The following is a 23721-nucleotide window of genomic DNA, read 5'->3' on the forward strand; positions in this document are numbered from 1 at the left end:
ACATTGCTCTGACTTTATGCTGTGATGTGTTGTATTTTATGATGCCACCCCTCCCCTTTTTGCTTTCCACTGCACCAAAAATGAAGAAAAATCCGCTTTGTAATCAGCAGAGACAGAGACTTGCGACCCAGATTTAAGCAGTGATGGGTTATCAAGGTCATGGGTATTGGTGAATGAGTGAAAGAGGATGTGGCTTGAGGTCCACCATCGGTTCCAGCTTTCTACAGGCACTCTTGCCCACTCTAGAACTTGCTGAATCAACACAGAAGCAGGACAGTGAGGCATTAAAAGTTGGGGGGTATTCTGGAGCTCTCTGGGCCTTTTATAATATTAAGAGCTACGCTGTTTTAAAACATGACCATCTTGGGGTTGATATCTGGGGTTGGCATTTTGTTATGTAATGCAATGACATTCATACATTTTGAACAGGGCCTGAAATTCGGAGCGAGACTGCGAATATTGCGCACAAATTTAATCACTGCCTCATGTTCCACGTTCATAATGCAGGAAATTCCCGCACACTTTTATTCAGTTAAACATGAAGCTGAGAACGGGTAAACCAATCCATTTAGATGACCAAATCAAATCAATAATATTGTCTTTGTATCAAACTGTAATTCCATAATCTGCGCAAATAAAGCAGCAATTCCGCGTCTCTCTCTCTCTCTGTCTCTCTCTCTGTGGTGCAGCTTTCAAAAGCTTTTTGAATGCTTGTTGAGTTTAGTGTGAGTACAGACAGTGAGGCATATTTACAGAACTTAAAGCAAAAGTATGTAATTTCTGTGCTACTAGCGCCACCAAACGGAATTGCAAAAATAAACATTGTTTTCAAAATGGCTTTCGGAATACACCCCCGTCTGCCATTGGTCAACAAAGAAATAGTCTGGCCCCCCAACTCACTCCACTGGTTGAGTAACGTTGTTGGGGTGGGTCTAAGCGGATCGCTAAAAACAAACAGAGCAATTTTCAAAGTGCCACAGAAAGACAGAGCTTACAGTTTTTCAGAAAATAAACGTATGAATTGCTTAATAATAGTTGTCTCGGCATATTAAGTTGGGATTGGAGAAAGTATTTTAACACAGAAAAAGTTACACTTCAGCTTTAAGATGTTACAGATCTAATTCGACATGCGAATGACGTTGTACGAGCTCTGTAAGCGAGCGATGTGATAAAACTATCTCTCCTGTTTATAAACAACAATGCTGTCAACATTTCAAGTGTGCAACACTGGAGCGATCTATTATTGCCAGCTTTCATATCATGATGTTCTGTCATAAAATACAGCACAAAGAATGCTAGAAATAGCAAAAATGCTTTGTGTGCAAAAAGAACGGCGCAGCTGCAAAGTGAAGAGCAACTCTTAAACACTCTCATCTCTCAAGAGCTCCATCTGACCTATACAGGTATTTTCTCTGCCATGTGAATCAGTCAGTTTTAATAAATATGTAATATACATAAACAATAATAATATAGTATTATAAATACTATAATATTATTAATATACATAATATGAAAATATATTGTTTGCAATCTATGTAATCTTGTAATCTTAAAGTGATAGTTCACTCAAAAAGTAAAATTTTGTCATCACTTCCTCATCTTCGTGTTGTTGCAGACCTGTATGACTTACTTTCTTCCGTGGAACTCAGAAGGAATTGTTAGAGAGAACATTAGTTTCAGTCACTATTTCATTTCATTGTATGGAAAAAATGATGCAGTAACAGTGAATGGTGACTGAGACATACTGCCTAAAATCTCCTTAGGGCTTTTCACACTGCGCTTAACCCTGGGTTATCTCAATTCTAAACCCCACTTTTAACCCCGGGTAAAGCAACATTTCACACTTGTAATTTTGAAAGGGGGTTAGCACCGCTTTTTACCCAGGGTTATGAAACCCTGCTCCGGAGCAGGGTTAGCACCACATTTGCAGTATACAGGTATACAGTGTGAAACGATGCGGTATTAGAATGTTTCAGAAAGTTGTTTAGCAACACACAACCAATTAAATAAAGCCTCAGTACTTACAGTACCTCATTAAATATTCATGCGCTTTGTACCGTCGCTGAAACTTTCACGCACTGTTTACGTTCTCCATCTGAGGGAAACCGGTAAAGTGTTGAAAAGTGGTGGCAAACACTAACTGCCGTGAAGAAGAGAAAGTATTCCGTGTTTTTTTTGTTGCCATATTTCAGAAGACAAAAGACAAACAGAGACTATTTGCTTGGTGACATTTCACAGAAAAGCAGAGCAGCTCCATTGACAGGCTGTGTGTCTGTCGCGAGCTGCATTCGTCCAATCATTATTATAGACATCGCAAATATGCAAATAAGAACATTAACCGGGGTTTATGAATGTACAGTGTGAAACATTGGAACATGAATACCCAGGACTAATTATTAATCCAGTGTAAAGTATGAACTGTGTGAAACATGAAACTGGATAACCCAGGATTCGGTTTACCCCGGGTTTAGAATAAACCGGGGTGAACGATTTCAAGTGTGAAAAGCCCTCTTTTGTGTTCCACAGAAGAGGCAAATTCATACAAACTTGAGGGTGAATAATGACAAAAATGTATTGTTTCGCAGAACAGCCCTTTGACTACCTGCTAAAGTATTTGGCCAAGAACAACAACGTAAATGTAAGTCAGCACAAGATAGCAACATGTATTGCTGGAAAACAAGTGACTGAAGAGAAGGACCATAATGTAGACTGTATACTTAAAACACCATTCTATCTGAATTAAACTAGAGGTAAGAATTGAGAAAAGATGGAAAAATAGATGAGATTGTTGTAAAATTTCAGATGGTAGATTTTAGAATGACAAATTGTATTCCCCCACCAAAATGTTTAAATCTTCCTCATGTGAGCCATGTAAGGTGGTAATTCCCCCTCAATTTTCAGGCCCTGTCAGAGACTATTTAGCAGAGACGGGCCACTTCTATTAAAATATATGGGAGAAAATGGAACGTCCAGCAGTCAATGGATGTAGAACGGAAGTCCGGGCTTTCAGGTAAAAGTGTCACGGCCCGGTTACCTTGTCAGGTTGAGGTTCTACCTGATTGGACCGTGGCAGTATCGGCCCGCCTTTGTGTTTCTTGTTCGTGGTTTGTGTGGGCGCACTGGTCTGGCGGTGGTTATCGCAGCACGCGAGTTGCATTCCTCTGCGTTTGGGTCCTGTTTCCTCAGCACCGTGACAGAATGACCCGACCCTACACGGACCCAGCGGAGGGATCATCTCTACGCTTTGCCCTCTTGCAGCAAAAGGCCCAGCTGTGTCAGCACCAGATCCAGATTTCCACTATGAGCCTCATTCTGGGGAGGGTGGCATCGCAGCTGGCGGAGCTCACCGCGGTGGTTCAGGGGCTCCACCCATCGTCTGGTCCCGGTTCATCTCAGGACACACCCCCTATGGTTTCGCCGGCTCCCTACGCCCCTTGGTGCCCGGGGGCAATTTCCCTGACACTGCTTATGGCCACAGCCAATGAGCCAGCGCCCATGCCTGCCACGGCCAACGAGCCAGCGCCCATGCCTGCCACGGTAAACGAGCCAGTGCTTGAAGCCTCGTCCATTCCAGAGCCAGCGCCTGAAGCCTTAGCCGTGCTGCTGCCAGCACCCAGAGCCATGAAAGCTGTTCCCCTACTGCCGCTGCCAGCACCCAGAACCACGAAGGCTGTTCCCCTGCTGCCGCTCCTTGCACACTTAGCCCCTGAGTCTGCTATGGCTCCGCACCCTGAGTCTGCCACTGCTCTGCGCCCTGAGCCGCTCCCTCCTGATTCCTGTCATGCGGCCGCCGCCCTGAACCCTGGCCCCTGCCCAGCGGCCGCTGCTCAGTTCACTGTCCCCTCTGCCCTGTGGCCACCTCCCAGGCCTCCAGACACTGTCTCTGCCCTGTGGCCATCTCCCAAGCTTCCAGACACTGCCCTGTGGCCACCTCCCAGGCCTCCAGGCCATGCCCCTTTCCTTGAACTCCCTCCCTGGTTTCCCTCCCTTTCCGCCCTTTCTATAATGTTTCCTATTCTTTGTTAAGTGTTTGTGTTTTGTCTTTTTTTTCTTTTGTTTGATGTTTCATTGGGACACCAGGTGGCGTCCCTTTGAGGGGGGGGTGGGAGGGGGGTACTGTCATGGCCAGGTCACCTTGTCAGGTTGAGGTTCTACCTGACTGGACTGTAGCAGTATCGGCCCACCTTTGTGTTTTGTGTTTTGTGTTTGTACGGGCGCACGGGTCCGGCGGTGGTTATCGCAGTGCGCGAGTTGCGCCCTCCGGTGTTGTCGCGGTCATGGCACCTTGCCAGGTTGTGTTACGTGTGTGAGGGACCGTGGCATCATCGTTCCTTGTCTGTTTTGTCAAAGCGTGTTTATGTTTTGTCCTCATGTGTTCAGGTGTCGCTGGCATGCTGAATCAGTGTTTCCATGGGAACCCTGATTGTTTCCATGGGAATGCTGATCATTACTACCGACAGCTGTGAGTGACATCTGCCCCTTGTTTGTTTCTCTTATTTAAACCCCTGCATGTGTCATGTCCGATGTCGGATTATTGTCTGCTGTCGTTGTGACCGTTTCTGTTCGTGTTACTCACCTTGCAGATCACCATCGCCCTTGCCAGTGTTGCACCTGTCTGTTGGAGGAGGATTCCTTGGATCTGTGCCTGTGTCGAGAGAATCACTCGCTTGGGCTTGAAACATCATCTCATGAAGTTGCCCGCTTAGCGGTTTTCCTTGTTGAGCTCGGACGAGCTGGTGCTGGAGCGCCTTTTGTGTTTTTGATTTAATAAAAACTCATTGACTGTTTTTCCTCTGTGTTTGGGTCCTGTTTTCCCAGCACCGTGACAAAAAGAGCCAATCACCTTTCTGATACAGACATCACCTGTCTAATAAACTCTAATAAACATTAGCTATGCTCTACGTGCATGCATATTAGCTATGCAAGCTGGAAATTTGTTTGTGTAATATGAGATAAAGAAGCTAAATTTATGATACCAGTGTTGTCAGATTTTACTGCTGATATGAAATATATTTTTTTATCGTAATCTTGAACAACCGTTTTGGAGATGTTGGTATGTCCCAATTCAAGATGCCGCTTGTTACTTAGAAAATGCTGTTGGTTATAGCATTCCAAAGATAGCCGCTGAGAGAACTGACATGCTAAAAAGACTTTAGGGTCTGTTTAAGTTAAACTTAAGTGTTCAAACACTTTTGAGGGTCACATTATTTCATCACACCTCATAAAACATCTCAGAAATTTAGGAAAGGGCTACAGGCATTGTACAGCATGTAAACAGCTAAGCTCAATTATGAGCTGCCTGACAGTACACATAGGTCTAGGTAGTGTCTACTAGATGCATGTAACAACACTTGATATTGTTTCTCTGAGGCTAATAGTTTAAGACAGAATGAAGGAACATTTTATTCATTATTTCTGAAATTTCGTGAAGCCAGTGGTGCAGAAATTACACACTTCACTTTTAAATTAGTGGTTATTATAGTAATAATGACATGACATGGACATAAAAATGTCATGGTTCGTGATTGCCTTGCAATTCAAATGTATTCTGATCTTACATGCCTGGTTTGTGGCTTGCTGCTTGCCCAGATTGTTTAGTATGACTGGCGAGCTGGATTGAACACTGATAGGATTAAGTAAGCAAATGACACCAAATGACTCGTATGATGTTACTCAACCTCATTTTAAAGTGGTCTTAATGCTAATCTTTATGAAGTCTGTCTTTGTTCCATTTAAATTACAGTAACCACAGTTTCCATCCTAGTTCAAAGGCAGTGCCTTCTCTAATGCTTCGCTAAGGCTGGACATGCTCTCCTCAACATTATCATCTTAGTGCTGCTTAGTGTTTATTTTCACAAGAAAATAAGAATCTGAAACAGATTGCAAGAGAAATTTAGTTAAATTTAAATGACAAACTAATAAAAGAGTTCACAGTAAATTAAAAAGAATGGGTTTGTTTGAGAGATGAGACTTCTGCAGTACATTATGTCACCCCTGCAGTGCAAGAGATGACAAATTTCATTGTTCTCATATTAAACAAACAGGAGTTGGTAAGGCAGAGAGCACAGAGCTTATCGGTGAGATAGAAAAACCCATTTGGAATCTAATCCTCCAAGATGACATTACATGCACAGAGTTTAAGTAGCTCATGAGTGTGCCTGACTGCCAGCAGGGAGTGAAGTCAAAACATTTTAGCAGCATTGAAGACGGGTTCCTTGAGGATGCATTTGAGATCTTTTAGTGGCTTCAGACAAACTGCATCATCACTGCAAATTCAAAAAGGCATCTGCAGCATAGCTTGAAGCGGGAAATTTAATATTAGAAAAATTGTATTTGAATGCATTTGCCAGCATTTTTTCATAATTAGCACAGGTGTCTCTGACAATTTCAAAGAGAAGCATTGATCCTTAAAGGTCTCAATATACTTCAGTAGAAGTTCTTCTTCATCCTTCGTTCAGGGGTAAAAAGAAGTTCTAAACAGCCGAGCAAAGGTATGCTGTTTCCGAACATTCAGACATCCGCCACACCGATGTGGGAGGCATTTAGAAGTGCATTTAAATATGAGGACGCTACATGCAGAACCTTAAAAATGTGTTATCAATGACTCATTTATGCCTCAATCTGAGTAGAAGTTACATGAGGACAGTAAAAGAAGCTGTTTTAACCACTTGATGATGATTTAAAGTAATATACAGTATAAGCAGTAGAAAATGTTTAATATGTCTTGTTTATATTATGAATTCATGACACTAATGCACTAACATGCTACATGCAGCCATAATATGCGCCGGTTACACTCTGTTATTGTAATTTATTATGACACCGATACCATTGCAAAGATGAGTGTATAAAAGTGTTAATGTACAAAGCAAAGCTTAAATGATGATTGAGGCATATCTTACTTTAGACAGATCTGTGAATGGCTTTTGCTGCAGATGGCACATGAGTGAATAGGCACTTGAGAGTATTTGAGAAGATTTGATTCCTTTAGTAAACTAAAAAAATAAATAATAATAAAATAAAAAAATCACATGACTTGTTCTTGAAAAATGTCTCTAAGCGAACGATTAGTACAGATGTAGGTTCATTTGCACCAGCTCGCTAATAACTTTGCACATCGATGTGTTCATGTTGTCTGATTTTGTCTCACTGAACGACATAAACAAAATTAGCCATCAACCTCAAGGTAAGTGGTGCTCCAGGTCACACCTACAGATGACGCGGACCAATGACAGTTAGAAGGTGTTTAGCAGCCGATAAGAATTGTTCCTAAAAGTTTGCCCCAGCGAACTGTTACGAACCACTGAAATGAAAGCAAAAACACCTTCTTTTTGGCCAGATTTAGTTCTAAGTGATGTCACATCTGTTCGTTCTTCAATTTTGTAGGAAGTATATCGAGGCCTTAAGGCTCCATATACTCAAGGAGAAGTTCTTCGTTCTTCGCTCAGAGCCAAATAGAAGTTAGAAACAGCTGATAAGCGAACATGCTATACCTGGCCATAATATGCCTCGGTTACACTCTGTTGTTGTAATTTATGATGACACTGATACTAATGCAAAGATGGGTGTATAAAAGACAGTTAATTGGCAGAATACATATCTTATTTTGGGAAGATGTGTGAATAGCTTTCGGCTGCAAACGGCACATGAGTGAAGCTACATATCAAACTACAGTGTGAACTTAAAGAGTATTTGAGTAGATTTGATTACTTTAGTAGACTAATTAAACAAAACAAAAAAAAAAAAAAATCACAAGATATGTTCTTCGAAAATGTCTCCTCATTAACGATTATACAGATGTAGGTAAGTTTGCAACAGGTCGCTAATAACACTATACGCCGGTGTGTTCCTGTTGACTGATTTTAAATGGCTGAACAACATAACCAGAATTAGCTAAAGTTCACACCTTCCAATGACATGGACCAATGGCAGTAATGTGTTTAATAGCTGGTACAAAGTTTTCCTGAAAGTTCAGCTGGCGAGCTGTTACGAACCACCGAAACAAACTCAAAAACACATTGTTTTGGACAGATTTACGTTCGTTCTTCGATTTTGTATGAAGTATACTGGGACCTTTAGATGGAGCACTTTTGTGAATTTACTGTAAGTTAATAAAGTGTGATGTAATTTTTTTATGTCAAAATCTCACATAGATTAATATGCAGAGATAACTATAAGCAACTACCCCAAAAAGTGTAACCATTCCGGCTTTGCTGCGCTATCAATACATTGCTCTGTATGTTTGAGCATCCCGATGAACCTGATAGCAGCATTGGCTCAATCAATGGAGTGAGTCTGGGGCGGGACTATTTTTTATTTTTTATTTTTTTGGACAAGTAATTGAAAACGGGGCAGTGTTCAGGAAATCTGTTTTAAAAACAATCATTATTTTGGCAATTCCATTTGGTGCCACTAGTGTCAATAAAATTACACACTTCTACCTTTAAGAAATTACTGTTTAAATAGGAGAAAAGCACAAGATGTTTAAAAACAATCAGAAATTTTGCTTTTACATACCTGAGACATGCTTCAGCAAATTGCATTATGCCAATGAATGTTCATGTTGTGAATACAACGATTATGGTTTATGCTTTTCAGTAGTTGGCACTGTTCTGCATCTAAACCTACAGCAGAATAAAGAGGGAACTTTGTCTCCCCTGCCTCCATCAGCCACTTATCTGTCATATCTTCATTGGCCTGGGTGGTGTGAAGAGGCCCAGAGCATGTCTGGGTTAAGTCTTCCAAGAACCACCTAGACAGAGACAGAGTCTGTCACTGTTGTAAATACAGTCTGCATTTTGAGCTCATAGAGCATGCTTGTTTCAAAGGCATATTTTAGTATTTTTTTTCTGTTGTTTTATTGTGTTATTGTCTTCATTTATCAACCTGTATTGTGTTCCCAAACAGTAGTATAATGATTTATTTATTTTTTTTCAGAGGACTAACTTACCAAAAATGAAAATTCTGTCAAACCATGAGGATTTTCATTTTTGGGTGAATTGTTCCCTTTATTGTTCTTATCAACAAATCAGAGGAGTCTCAAAGCATAAAACAGCCCACATTTCACCTTTAGGGGTATGACTGGAACTTTCTGCGAGTCCATTTAGTGATTTTATCAGCAAACACATACAGTATTCAAACATGGGTAGGCTAATGTGTTTGAATAAGCTCTCTCAGCAGCTGCTGTCCCTTCACTGTCTGTCTTTAGGCTAAATGAATCCAATCATTTCAGTCAACTTATGGGGATCATGTTACTAACATTGTAAAAAGCTTGTAAAGCATGGAGAGCCAGTTTGATGGGGCTGAAGTGTTCCTGAGTGTCATGGCAATACCTTGTTCCCTTCATGTGCATATGTACGTGCTGTGTATTTTTGCAGTCGAGGCCCTGTGGGAACACCCAAAATTAGAAATTGACTATAAAAGGTCACAGGAGCTCTGGGAACACTGTCCCTTTTGAGTCCAGTCACCTGACTCTGTTTGTGTGCTCAGGTCAAATGCCCAAAAGTCTAAACAGCTAAATATAATATAATCATATAAATGCTTTGTTGATCTGTAGCCCCACCCCACCTCTATTGGTTGTTGCAATACTGTATGACAGGCTCTGTGCGTTTGCTGATGAAAAGCCTTGGCACAGTGCAGGGATTTGTGGGAGGCTTACTGTAAGGAAGCAGGAAAAGACAGGCTCCCCCTGTGGGAGCTGTTTTTCATAGGGCTGTGTGCTGCAGGGCCCGTTCAGACCCACCTCATAGATGGCTGGTTGGCATTCTTGCCTCATTCTGTAATTACGTCTCCACTCCTACAGATATCCAGAAGATCGCTCTTAAAGGGCTCATGTCATTGTCTTCTATGAACAAGTCAGACGCATGTTAAGCATGGTGCTTGTGCATTGCATGTTGGTTATTCAGGTTCACATTCACTTAAAAATGTCTGAATATAAATGCATAACAAAATATCAAGTGTTTAACCAACTGGTGTCAAGGTGATTTTTAGTGGATATGTTGGAGTGTCTATAGCAAACTTATTGTGAAATGAAAAGTGAAAAGTGTGCTTGTGCCCTATCTTTATTGATATTGGTAATTTAATGCAAACGTTTTATCATTAAAAACCTTTTGTTGCTAAACATGTTTGCTCGAAAAGTTTGCTTTTGCTACCTTTCTTTAGAATAAAATCCAGTTGCTTTGATTTGTTATACAATGCAATGACATTTAGACATTTGTAAATGTTACAGACACTCATGAGCACCTTAGACAACACCTGCGTGCATCTCATTGCATTTTTAAATTACGTATAATCTCCATCACCATTTAGTAAGTGATACTGTCTCATCTGTTGCTATGGCCAACAGGTGCTAATTACCTCATTCAACATTAACATATTTCTATAAAAGCTTTCCAGAGGATAAAGACTCCATTTAGTGTTCTTTTCAAATTTCACCCGAAAAATATGTAGGCTAACACTTATTTTACAAAGCACTCAATGGATGATAAAAAGGATGCAGCAAACTGAATTTTTAATGATGAACAATAATAAATCAATTAAAAAAAGATCCAACTCCTCAACTAATGAAGGCTTTTCACTCTGGAGAGTGCTTGGTTGTACAAACACATGAGTGCAATGTGACATCCATGCCACAGACCAGAACAGCACCGTGGGTTCTGGCTGACCTGGAAGGCACATTCAGTGATGCAGACGGACATAAACAGGCACAAAGAAGTGGTCTGTTCCAGCCATTAATGGTAAGAAGTAACAGAGGCTATTATTACGTCGGTTTATAACTAGAAACACAGCGGCATCAAAATCTTTTAGAGTTTTAGAGCCACTCGTCAGTCCAGAGCTCTCACAAATACAAACACTTAATGAAGGCTGACATAGCAGCATCTACACCAGTATTCTTAAAATATATATTCCGAATGGTATGAACAGAATGACAGTAGTTCCAAACATGTGGCTTACCATAAATCTCAAACATCAATAAAATATAGAAAATGTCTTGCACAGGGTTTCCATACCTTTTGATCAAGTAATTTCCATAAATTTTCAGATTAATGAATAAGGATTTTTTTTTTTTTTAAAGATTGCACATACAAAGAACAATTTACAGGATAGCCGATTAAATATTTGAAATCCAAGCAAAAATATATTGAAAAAAAAATAATTAACTATAGAAATTTTCATGACCTTTTCAAACTGTATTAATTCCCATGACTTTTCCAGGTCTGGAAACCATGATTGTAAAATTCCTGAATATTTCCAGTTTTCCCATGACCGTTGGAACCCTGACTGCTTCTATGTACTTTTTCATCTTTATATCAATATGCCAATGTTCACATTAAGAGATCTATAAATGCACTAGCTTATATTTAGCATGTATTACTTAAGCAAGCATTGTTTACGAACATTGACAAATTTACAAACAATTACATGAGCTGTGTTGTTGTGTTGTTATGAGCAAACTGAGAATGTATTACCAGTGTGTGAAAAGAAATCTTAGTGATGTCTGAACAATCTGTCCCATTCATGCAGCCGCTAGCACATGCTATGCCTGCAGCACTGGGATTTAGCTGATCAGCTGAGCGCAGCCTTCACTCAATACAACATTGTTCTAAAATGAAACATTGCTTGTTTGCACACAAACTCTGTCGTGCAGCTTATCAGAGGTACACAGCTCCAAATCGCCCTCTGAGCTTGCAAAATGAAATCAGTGTGTGTCCATTTCCTACTGCACACTGTCAACAAGCACTGCGTTGACCCAGAAGACTTTTGTGATGCTGGTTTGTTAATGCTGCAACTACACAAAGAACTTTGAAAAACAGAAAAAAAAAAGAAAAAAAAAAACAACAGACAGAAAAATACAATCCATTTTTGAAATGGATCAAAAGAATGGACAAATTCACTTGCAGAGCATTACTGGAAATGGTAAAAGGTATGCAAAATGAATTCAATCTATTCTACGTTCTCAACTGTATGTACAGTGGGGTTCAAAAATCAAGTCCAATAGAGTCTACCAGTAAAAATGTTTTTACTTTCCATTTTTCTAATTTAATACATTTTTTAACAAATAATATTTTCACCATAAACTATTGAATTGAAAGTTAAATTAACATGAATTTCAGAATTTCATAGAAATTTGTATGTCACCCTTTTGCTTTAATGACAGCATGCACTCAAGCTGGAATGAACTTCACAAGTTCAAGTTGCAAAACCTAATGATCTATGTTATCCCAGCAAGATTTGAGAATGTTCCAAAGAGAATCTTGTGATTATACAGAAGGCTTGGCTTTGTTGACCAATTGTACAAAGGAGTTACAATGGTCAGCGTCACAAATTTGCATACATATTTCTTATCCATTCTTACATAATAACTGTCTTTATTTAAAATCTTCAGTTGGTTTCAAGGTTTAAAATAGAATTTTAAATCCTAGAATTTCACTGTTTACTCTGCTGACTTTTGGACCCCACTGCAAAGTATTTAAAAAACAACATAAGATGCATCTACATCTGATCTCCCTTACACATATGTGGAAACTATGAAGCATCAAAGCATCAAATAGAAACTGAAGGCACTTGTTCATTTTGAACACTTATCTTCTCTCTGTCATCACAGAAGAGATATATGCATGTGAAACAAACCATGGCCCACCTTCTTTGAGACATGGAAATCTGCATGCTTTGATAAGACTTGCTTCCTGTATCTAAGAGATATGGTTCTTTTGAATCCCTGAACATGAATATAAAGACAGTGCGTGGGACTGAATTGAAGGCAGAATTGAGGCAGTGTGAACCCTAAAAGTCTTGCTCTTGTCACCCTAAAAACTGCTAAATCTACAAAGTTAGCTGCAGTCACACACCTTATACATCTGAACTAAAGACAATATGAAGTCATGCTATATCTTGTTTGAAGATTTTATCTAAGATTTTCTGCACGAATATTTCCAAGCCCTGAAATGGACATACATCAGAGTTTTCAAGTAAAGTTATAAAAGAAGCAAAAGTGTTGTTTAGGAATATTGATTGAAATTTCAATAATTTCAACATAATCACACAGGAAATCGACATGTTGCTTCCGAATGTTTACAGTATGCACCCTGAAAACAACCACATTCAGCCAAATAACTGACAAGCGGCATCCCCCATCAGACATTTTGCATCAATCAAATGTGAGTATGTTTCCCTATAAGTGTGCATGTTTACATGCATATTCTTACACTAATTATACTTAATAAGCAATGTGTGTGGTCATGTAAATGTATTTAATGGCTTTCCTTTATCTGTGTAACATCATAAATTGCTTATTTAAGAATGAACTGATTGGCCTGAGTAGATTTTTGCCCATTTCCCCGATTTCATGTTGCATGTAAACACCTTTACTGGCATTCTTATACTGGCTTCATCAATGTACACACGTGTCGTGCACATGCCTCTTCACGGTTTGCATAGAATAACCTGATTATTTCAAATCTCATGTGAACATGGTTTTCTTGCTTTGTCTGTATTTTTTATTTTTTGGTGTGTATGTAATAGACATTTTTGAGACCGATACCGATTTTAGAGAGGGAAAATTCACAGATTACCTATATGGTGGCCGATATAGTTAATTTTTGAGCTAGAATGAAAATAGACCTTTTCTATGTGGATTTTTCAACGATTTTGCACCGATAAGACTATGTAAAGGTACTCAGAAGGATGCTTTCTTAAACAAATATTTTTATCAAAGAATATTTGACATTATTATTATACATTGTCAACAAATTCTAGAAATGAACACTGAGAAAATAAAGAATAAATAAAAATACAATAAATAGCTTAATAAACACCAGTACTGTTTAGTATCAGTCAATTGCTGACCATTAAAATAAAGAATAAATAAAAATACAATAAATAGTTAAATAAACATCAGTACTGTATGTTTAGTATAAGTCAATTGCTGACCATTTAAATAAAGATTTATTTAATAAATAAAAATAAAATAAATAGCTAAATAAACATCAGTATTACTGTTTAGTATCAGTCAAATGCTTACTATATTAATACTGCCGAGTCAAGATAAACAGATAAGCAGCGGTGTTACACCGTATTCTGCTATACAAGTTCATGGGAACTTTCAACGGTGGAAAACCATACTTTTAAATATTACATTTTATAAATGCAATGACTGGAATTGTTCGGTTGAAGGGGGTACCAAACGGTGAATCCTGAACAAAACAGTTTGGTGAATACATGTTTACACATTAGCTTTCACTCAGCTGACAACAACGAAAGTAGCTACGTGATTAGCTAGTTAGCTATAAGCTCATTGTCACGGAGAGTAAAAGATGGACATTGTTTATTTTACTTTTCAGCATTGCGTCTCACCAACTAGGTAACAGCGTAGCATGAAATCAACACTCAGCAGACACAATCCACCACTGCACCGTTGTCTGCTGAGCTACAAAATGATACTCTGATGTTTACCTTTCAATCTGCTATATTACTGACTGCACTGACAAACTATAGCTGGCTAACAGAAAACAGACATGAGTGACATGGTTATCAGGGACAGGGTTAGCGTTATATTAGTAATATTGAAAAGGGAAAATGATGGGGTCATTGTTTATTGACTTTCCAGTCTTTATTTCACAAACTAGTTAGCAACTTAACGACACACAGCTCAACTCCGCCCTGTCTGCAGAGCCACCGTCAGTTCAGCTCTGTAAACAATGGAGTCAGAGCGCGCTCTGCTGGACAAACTACGTAATGACACCAATTCTAAAGCATTGTTTTCTGCATTATATGTTCTGGAAAAAAGTTTTCATATCGCCGCATATGGGTAAAATATATGCCGATACCGATATATTGATCGGGCACTAGTATGTAAACAGGCTCACTGATAGCTAACTGTGCGAGCAACCTCAGAGACACGGGTTCTGGTCCCAAGGGAAACAGGAAGTCATCGTGTTCACATAAAGAATGATGAGTGTAATTCGGAAGCATTTTCACTTTAAAATTACATTTTTACTCCACTTATGGTTAGGATTAGAGTTGGGGTTTGACTTAGGAGGTAATAAAATATGCATTCCTGTTGACTGTATTACATCATTTACAATGATTTTTTGTTTTTGCTTTTGGCACCAAACTGTGGTCATTTCACCCAGAAAATGAGAAGGATATAGCTGCAGACATTGCTCCAAAAAGGGGCGGGAGCTCCAGACCACCATCAAAGATGTAGGGAGCCCCTTACATAACTCTTTCCCTAACCTTAACTGTGAGCGGAAGTGAGGCCCCCTTTTGGAGTTGGCACAAACCCTTTTGTAGCAACCACGCCCCCTTCTGGAGTAACCCTGCCCTCTTTTGGAGATTCCGCCCCAATTTGGATGTCTCCAGCCTGCAGCTATACCTACTTGCAAAAACAAGAAGGTTATAGCTGCAGACAGAGCTCCAAAAAGGGGCAGAAGCTCCAAATCGCCAGCAAAGATATACGGAGCCCCTTACCTAACCCTAACCATCTGTAGAGGTGTTTCCCCCTTTTGGAGTTGGCACAACCCCCTTTTGGAGAAATCACGCCCTATTTTGGAGATTACGCCCCCATTCGGAGATCTCCGACCTGCAGCTATACCCACTTGCAGAAAACGGAGCTAACACATGCCTATACGTTCAACAATACTTCCAGCTTAGGACACTAGGGGCAGTGGTTCGAATTTTGGTAAGCACAGACTGATTTCAACCCTGCTGTTGAACACAACATCACCGTGCAGCTGGGTGCAACTACAGTAACACCTTCCAAAACGGTCAGAAATCTAGGGGTAACCATCGATAACAAACTAAATTTCACAGACCACATCTCAAAGACCGCAATGTAGATTTGCACTCTACAATATCAGGAAGATAAGACCCTTCCTCTCTGAACATGCCACACAACTGCTTGTTCAGTCACTTGTCATAACTAGACTGGACTACTGTAACGCTCTCATTGCAGGCCTCCCTGCATGTGCAATTAGACCCCTGCAAATGATCCAGAATGCAGCAGCACGTCTGGTCTTTAATGAATCAAAGAAAGCACACATTACACCACTCCTTGTCTCTCTCCACTGGCTGCCGGTTGATGCACGTATCAAATTCAAGGCTCTGATGCTGGCATACAGAACAGTCACTGGGTCTTCTCTAGCATACCTAAAATCATTTCTGGAGAGCTACATGCCCACTAGAAGCCTGCGGTCGGCTAAGGAACGTCGCCTTGTTGTACCAACACAAAGAGGCACCAAAACACTTTCCCAGACTTTCAGCTTCATCATACCACGTTGGTGGAATGACCTTCCCAACTCCATCCGTGAAGCTGACTCACTCTTTGTCTTCAAAAAATGACTAAAAACACATCTTTTCCATGAGCACTTAACCAGTCACAAAAAAAAAAAAAAAAAAAAAATATTCTTGTTGCACTTTAATCTGTTTTCAATACTATTCTGATGCTAGTGAAACTTTGTAATATGGCACTTTACATACCACTGTCTCCTTAAGATGATTCACTTATGTTTTCCTCTTTTGTAAGTCGCTTTGGATAAAAGCGTCTGCCAAATGAATAAATGTAAATGTATATACATTATATATATATATATATATATATATATATATATATATATATATATATATATATATATATATATATATATATATATATATATATAGATACACACACAAACACACACACACACACACACACATTATATATATACACATACATACATACATACAAACATACATATACACATAATTACACATATACATATATATGAATATATACACTACCGGTCAAAAGTTTTGAAACACTTAACTGAAATGTTTCTCATGATCTTAAAAATATTTTGATCTGAAGGCGTATGCTTTAATGTTTGAAATTAGTTTTGTAGACAAAAATATAATTGTGCCACTATATTAATTTATTTAATTATAAAACTAAATTTAATAAAAATAAAAAAAAAGTTTTTGTAATTGATGACTTGGACCAAATAATAAAGAAAAGCAGCCAATAAGTGCCCAAATTGATGGAAACTCCTTCAATACTGTTTAAAAAGCATCCCAGGGTGATACCTCAAGAAGTTGGTTGAGAAAATATCAAGAGTACATATCTGTAAATTCTAGGCAAAAGGTGACTACTCTGAAGATGCTAAAATACAAAACAGTTTTGATTTATTTTGGATTTTGTTTAGTCACAACATAATTCCCATTGTTCCATTTATTTTATTCCATAGTTTTGATGACTTTACTATTATTCTAAAATGTGAAAAAAAATATATATATATATATATATATAAAATAAAGAATGAAGTGTTTCAAAACTTTTGACCGGTAGTGTATATGCATACATACATACATAGATACATACACACACACACATACACATACGTAGTGCAAATCTAAATACAAATCTGTTATATACAGTGCAAGGGAATGTAATGGCAGAAGAGGTAGGATGTGATGGATAATATAAAAAGACTAAGCTGTGTATTGCACATTAATTATTGCTCAAAGGGGCAGTTTTAACTGTTCATGAGATGGATAGCCTGGGGAAAAAACTGTTCCTGTGCCTGACGGTTCTGGTGCTCAGAGCTCTGAAGCGTCAGCCAGAAGGCAACAGTTCAAAAAGGTAATGGGCAGGGTGAGTGGGGGCCAGAGTGATTTTTCCAGTCTTTTTCCTCACTCTGGAAGTGTATAGTCCTTGAACGGAGGGCAGGGGGCAACCAATAATCCTCTCAGCAGTCCGAACTGTCCTTTGTAGTCTTCTGATATCCGATTTCGTAGCTGAACCAAACCAGACAGTTATAGAAGTGCAGAGGACAGACTCAATTACTGCTGAGAAGAACTGTATGAGCAGCGCCTGTGGCAGTTTGAACTTCCTCAACTGGCGAAGGAAGTACAACCTCTGCTGGGTCTTTTTCGCAATGGAGTCAATGTGGGTCTTCCACTTCAGGTCCTGTGAGATGGTAATGCCCAGGAACCTGAATGACTCCACTGCTGCCACGGTGCTGTTTAGAATGGTGAGGGGGGACAGTGTTGGGGGGTTCCTCCTAAAGTCCACAATCATCTCCACCATTTTGAGCATGTTCAGCTCAAGGTTGTTTTGACTGCACCACACAGTCAGCTGTTTAACCTTCCTTCTGTATGCAGACTCATCATCATCTCGGATGAGGCCGATGACAGTGGTGTCGTCTGAAAACTTTAGGAGCTTGACAGAGGGGTCCTTGGCGATGCAGTCATTGGTGTAGAGGGAGAAGAGTAGTAGGGAGAGCACAAATCCCTGGGGGGCACCAGTGCTGATTGTACAGGTGCTGGAAGTGAATTTCCCCTGTCTCACAAGCTGCTGCCTGTCTGTCAGAAAGCTGGTAATCCACTGACAGATAGACATGGGAACAGAGAGTTGGTGTAATTTAGTCCGGAGAATAGCTGGGATGATGGTGTTGAAAGCCAAACTGAAGTCCACAAAAAGGATCCTTGCATATGTCCCTGGTCTGTCCAGATGTTGCAGGATATGATGCAATCCCATGTTGACTGCATCATCCACAGACCTGTTTGCTCGATAAGCAAATTGAAGGGGATCTAGAAAGGGTCCAGTGATGTCCTTCAGGTGGGCCAACACCAGTCTCTCAAATGACTTCATGACCACAGACGTCAGGGCGACAGGTCTGTAGTCATTAAGTCCTGTGATTTTTGGTTTCTTTGGGATGGGACTTCACACTGCTCCAGTGATCTATTGAAGATATGTGTGAAGATGGGGGCCAGCTGGTTAGCACAGGATCTAATACATGCAGGTGAAATGCTATTTGGGCCCTGTGCTTTCCTTATCCTTTGTTTTCAAAAGACACGGCACACATCATCTTCACAGATCTTAAGTGCAGGTTGAGTAGCAGGAGGGGGGAGGAGGGGGGTTGCAGGAGGTGTTGGTGTTTGTGTGAAGTGAAGGTCAGAGCGGGTGTGGGGTGTGAGATTGGGCCTTTCAAATCTACAGTAGAACACATTCAGGTCGTCAGCCAGTTGTTGGTCCACCACAGGGTTGGGGGGTAGGAGTCCTGTAATTTGTGAGTTGTTTCATGCCACTCCACCCTGATGCAGGGTCGTTAGCTGAAAACTTGTCTTTCAGCTTCTCAGAGTATCTTCTTTTAGCCACTCTAATTTCCTTGTTCAGTGTGTTCCTGGCCTGATTGTACAAGACTTTACAAGATTCACAAGATAAATGCTCAGCAGCGTTGTTCAAAATCCGTGCCGACGGAGCCTGACCAGCGTGCCTGCTCGTCTTCCTCGCCTGCATCTCCCAAACAACACAGCTGCACCTCCAACTAAAATGTCCAGCAAAACGTCTGAATATTCAAAATCCGGGAAAAGGTTGATTGGTATATGCTGTTGAATTTTCAGCAGTTTGTCTCTGGTAAAACTGACTGGAAAAAGATTAACAAACACAGGACAAACAAACAAAAACAACAAAGGAATAGGAGCGCTCCACACCGAGGCACCATCATGATCAGGAAATTTTTTTTGTTACTAAATACTGTTGCCGATTTCACAGTGTGATCACCTGGTTAAAGGGATAGTTCACCCAAAAATATTAGAATATTAGTCATATATTTAAATAATTTACAAAAAATATTTGTATATATTTATTTATTTTTCTTTGATCTGAAATAAAACACATGCATTACTCAGGTCCGATGCATGTGCCAAGGTGTCTCTTTGGGATTGGTTGACTTTATGTTATTACTGACATGCTTTTAACAGTTAATTCCTTTGAGGGGTTATGAAAGCACTAATAACAGAATACCAGCATTGTAAGGAGGAGCAAACAGCTGTTTCATGTCAAATATTTACACAAAGGCCTTACAGTCCAACAAATGGGAAAAAACCTGTATCATACCATGTGAAGCTAACAGAGAAAAAAGCACATCCGTGACCAGTCATCAGCTATTTTAATGTTCCATAAACCTAACACCTATGCTGACCTGTCAAAACATCCAAACCCAAAGAAAACCAACTATCTACTGTTACCACACTGACCCTTCCATTGTGTTTAAAAGCTCTTTTTCCAAGCTCTTCTTCCCCATACATACAAATAAAAGTGATTATGTTTAAAACCCTTCCAGCACTGCTCATCTGCTGATTACATTTGAAGGTTGCATTCACAATTTAATATACACACACAATTTTTTTTTCTTACTGACCCATTGGTTTTGAACAAACGCTGCATTCCAGCACAAAACAGCACAATCTTTTCTTGTATGCTGTTCCACTTTAACACATCAGTGGTTTTAAGCGTACCTTTGGAAGGCCTGAAACCAAAATAAATCACCCTGATAATAATCTACTTTGAACTTACTAGGCCCTAAAGGAAAAGAACAGAGATACATGCTTTTTAAACAATTCTATGCCAATTTATTCTTGCGATGCAATCAATGCCTTTGGGTATGTAAACCAAAAAGCATAAATAAATGTGTAGGAAACCACTCCAGAACATTTAAATGACACTTACCTATATAGAGAGAGGAGTCTTTTTTCCGTACATGATCATCTATGTAGGAAACACCCAGGGGCTGCACGGGAGTGGCCCCTATACCCAGTAGAACCTGTGCTCCAATCAGAAGCAGGTACATCATATTGGTGTTGGCTCTAGTCCCACACAGTTCATCAACTTTTGAAGTGTTGAAGCACACTTCCCGGCTCTGATCCCTGCTCCAGGAATCTGCGATCTTGTACTGACTGGCAAGGAATTCAGGTAAAGCGGACAGCAGGGCTCCTAAAGCCATGATGATGCCTCCACAGCCAATTAATCGTGGACGGTGGGCTTTGGCACCAAAATAACTAACAAACAGAATGAGGGCCAGGTTGCCGATCTCAAAGCTGCTGGCAATCACACCCACATCAGCACTCTGAAGATTGAAACGCCGCTCCAGTGTGGTCAGCACACTCACCTAAGAAATAAATGAAGAATAAGAATAAATTATAATCAAACAGTGTAATGCAAAATCAAATAAACAGACAAACATTTTGCAGAGCAGAGGTGCCTTTTGACCAATACATTTCCATGACTTTTCAACAAATTTGTAATATGTTATTCGTTTCTTTAACTTTTTCCAGACCTGGAAATCACAATTTTAAGGTTTCCTGATATTTCAAGGACTGTAGTGACCCTGGTTTGTTGAACTGTAAAGACATTATGTAGGTCCAGGGCAGTCTCACTTTTCAGAATCAGAATCAGCTTTATTGCCAAATATGCTTACACATACAAGGAATTTGTCTTGGTGACAGGAGCTTCCAGTGTACAACAATACAAAAACAATACAAAAACAGCAGCAAGACATAGATAATAATAAAAAAATAGTTATACACATACGTACATACACACACAGACACACACATACATACATACATTCACACATACACATACGTAGTGCAATCAAATACAAATCTGTTATTTGTTATGTACAGTGCAAATAAAAAATCTGTTAAGAACAGTGCAAATGTTTTTTTTTTTCTTTTCAGAGGAATGAAATGGCAGAAGAGGTTGGATGTGTTGGATAAATATAAAAAAGACTAAACTGTGTATTGCACATAGTTATTGCTCAATGGGGCAATTTAACTGTTCATGAGATGGATAAAAAAACTGTTCCTGTGCCTGACAGTTCTGGTGCTCAGAGCTCTGAAGCGTCAGCCAGAAGGCAATAGTTCAAAAAGGTAATGGGCAGGGTGAGTGGGGTCCAGAGTGATTTTTCCAGCCTTTTTCCTCACTCTGGGAGTGTATAGTTCTTGAAGGGGGGGCAGGGAGCAACCAATAATCCTCTCAGCAGTCCGAACTGTCCTTTGTAGTCTTCTGATGTCTGATTTCGTAGCTGAACCAAACCAGACAGTTATTGAAGTGCAGAAGAACTGCATCAGCAGTGCCTGTGGCAGGTTGAAATTCCTCAGCTGGTGAAGGAAGTACAACCTCTGCTGGGCCTTTTTCACAATGGAGTCAATGTGTGTCTCCCACTTTAGGTCCTGTGAGATGGTAGTGCCCAGGAACCTGAATGACTCCACTGCTGCCATGGTGCTGTTTAGAATGGTGAGGGGGGATAGTGTTGGGGGGTTCCTCCTAAAGTCCACAATCATCTCCACTGTTTTGAGCATGTTCAGCTCAAGGTTGTTTTGACTGCACCACACAGCCAGCTGTTCAACCTCCCTTCTGTATGCAGACTCATCATCATCTCGGATGAGGCCGATGACAGTAGTGTTGTCTGCAAACTTCAGGAGTTTGACAGAGGGGTCCTTGGCGATGCAGTCATTGGTGTAGAGGGAGAAGAGTAGTGGGGGGAGCACACATCCCTGGGGGGCACCAGTGCTGATTGTACAGGTGCTGGAAGTGAATTTCCCCTGTCTCACAAGCTGCTGCCTGTCCGTCAGAAAGCTGGTAATCCACTGACAGATAGACATAGGAACAGAGAGTTGGTGTAATTTATTCTGGAGTATAGCTGGGATGATGGAGTTGAAAGCTGAACTGAAGTCCACAAAAAGGATCCTTGCATATGTCCCTGGTCTGTCCAGATGTTGCAGGAAATGATGCAATCACATTTTGACTGCATCATCCACAGACCTGTTTGCTCGATAAGCAGATTGAAGGGGATCTAGAAAGGGTCCAGTGATGTTCTTCAGGTGGGCCAACACCAGTTTCTCAAATGATTTCATTTCAGCATGGGACTTCACACTGCTCCAGTGATCTATTGAAGATCTGTGTGAAGATGGGGGCCAGCTGGTTAGCACAGGATCGAAGACACGCTGGTGAGACGCCATCTGGGCCTGAAGCTTTCCTCGTCTTTTATTTCCAAAAGACGCGGCTCACATTACCTTCACAGATCTTAAGTGCATTGAGTAGTAGGAGGGGAGAGGAGGGGGGTTGCAGGAGGTGTTGGTGTTTGTGTGAAGCGAAGGTCAGAGTGGGTGTGGGGTGTGAGATTGGGCTTTTAAATCTGCAGTAGAACACATTCAGGTCGTCAGCCAGTTGTTGGTCCACCACAGGGTTGGGGGTAGGAGTCCTGTAATTTGTGAGTTGTTTCATGCCACTCCACACTGATGCAGGGTCGTTAGCTGAAAACTTGTTTTTCAGCTTCTCAGAGTATCTTCTTTTAGCCACTCTGATTCCCTTATTCAGTGTGTTCCTGGCCTGATTGTACAAGACTTTATCCCCAACTCTGTAAGCATCCTCTTTGGCCTGACGAAGCTGCCAGAGTTCTGCTGTAAACCACGGTTTGTCGTTGTTGAACTTTAAATAAGTCCTAGTAGGAATGCACATATCCTCACAGAAACTGATATATGATGTAACAGTATCTGTGAGCTCATCCAGATTGGTGTCTGCAGCTTCAAAAAAACTCCAATCCATGCAATCGAACCAGGCTTGTAGTTCCCGCTCTGCTTCATTTGTCCATCTCTTTACAGTCCATACTACTGGCTTGGTTGATTTTAATTTCTGCCTGTAGGTTGGAAGAAGATGAACCAGACAGTGATCAGAGAGTCCCAAAGCTGCTCTAGGGACAGAGCGATATGCATCCTTTATTGTTGTGTAGCAATGATCCAGTATGTTCCTGTCTCTGTTGGGGCATGTAATGTGCTGTTTGTATTTGGGCAGTTCACGTGTGAGATTTGCTTTGTTAAAATCCCCAAGAATAATAATAACTGAGTCCGGGTATTGTTGTTCCATGTCTGTGATTTGATCAGCCAGCTGTTGCAGCACTG

At 40.3% G+C, this 23721-nt stretch overlaps 1 protein-coding gene across 2 annotated transcripts in view; it reads right to left on the reverse strand.

The window, feature by feature from the left end:
* The window catches only part of LOC127417420 (solute carrier organic anion transporter family member 3A1-like), an 84019-nt gene that overhangs the window by 48017 nt on the left and 12281 nt on the right, over positions 1–23721 (reverse strand). For both annotated transcript variants that reach the window (XM_051657468.1, XM_051657469.1), the window contains exon 2: positions 20489–20927. In XM_051657468.1, the coding sequence (XP_051513428.1) occupies positions 20489–20927 (439 nt within the window). The remainder of the gene's footprint in view (positions 1–20488; positions 20928–23721) is intronic.

The sequence above is a fragment of the Myxocyprinus asiaticus genome, chromosome 26 (assembly GCF_019703515.2).
Source record: "Myxocyprinus asiaticus isolate MX2 ecotype Aquarium Trade chromosome 26, UBuf_Myxa_2, whole genome shotgun sequence".
NCBI lineage: Eukaryota > Metazoa > Chordata > Actinopteri > Cypriniformes > Catostomidae > Myxocyprinus > Myxocyprinus asiaticus.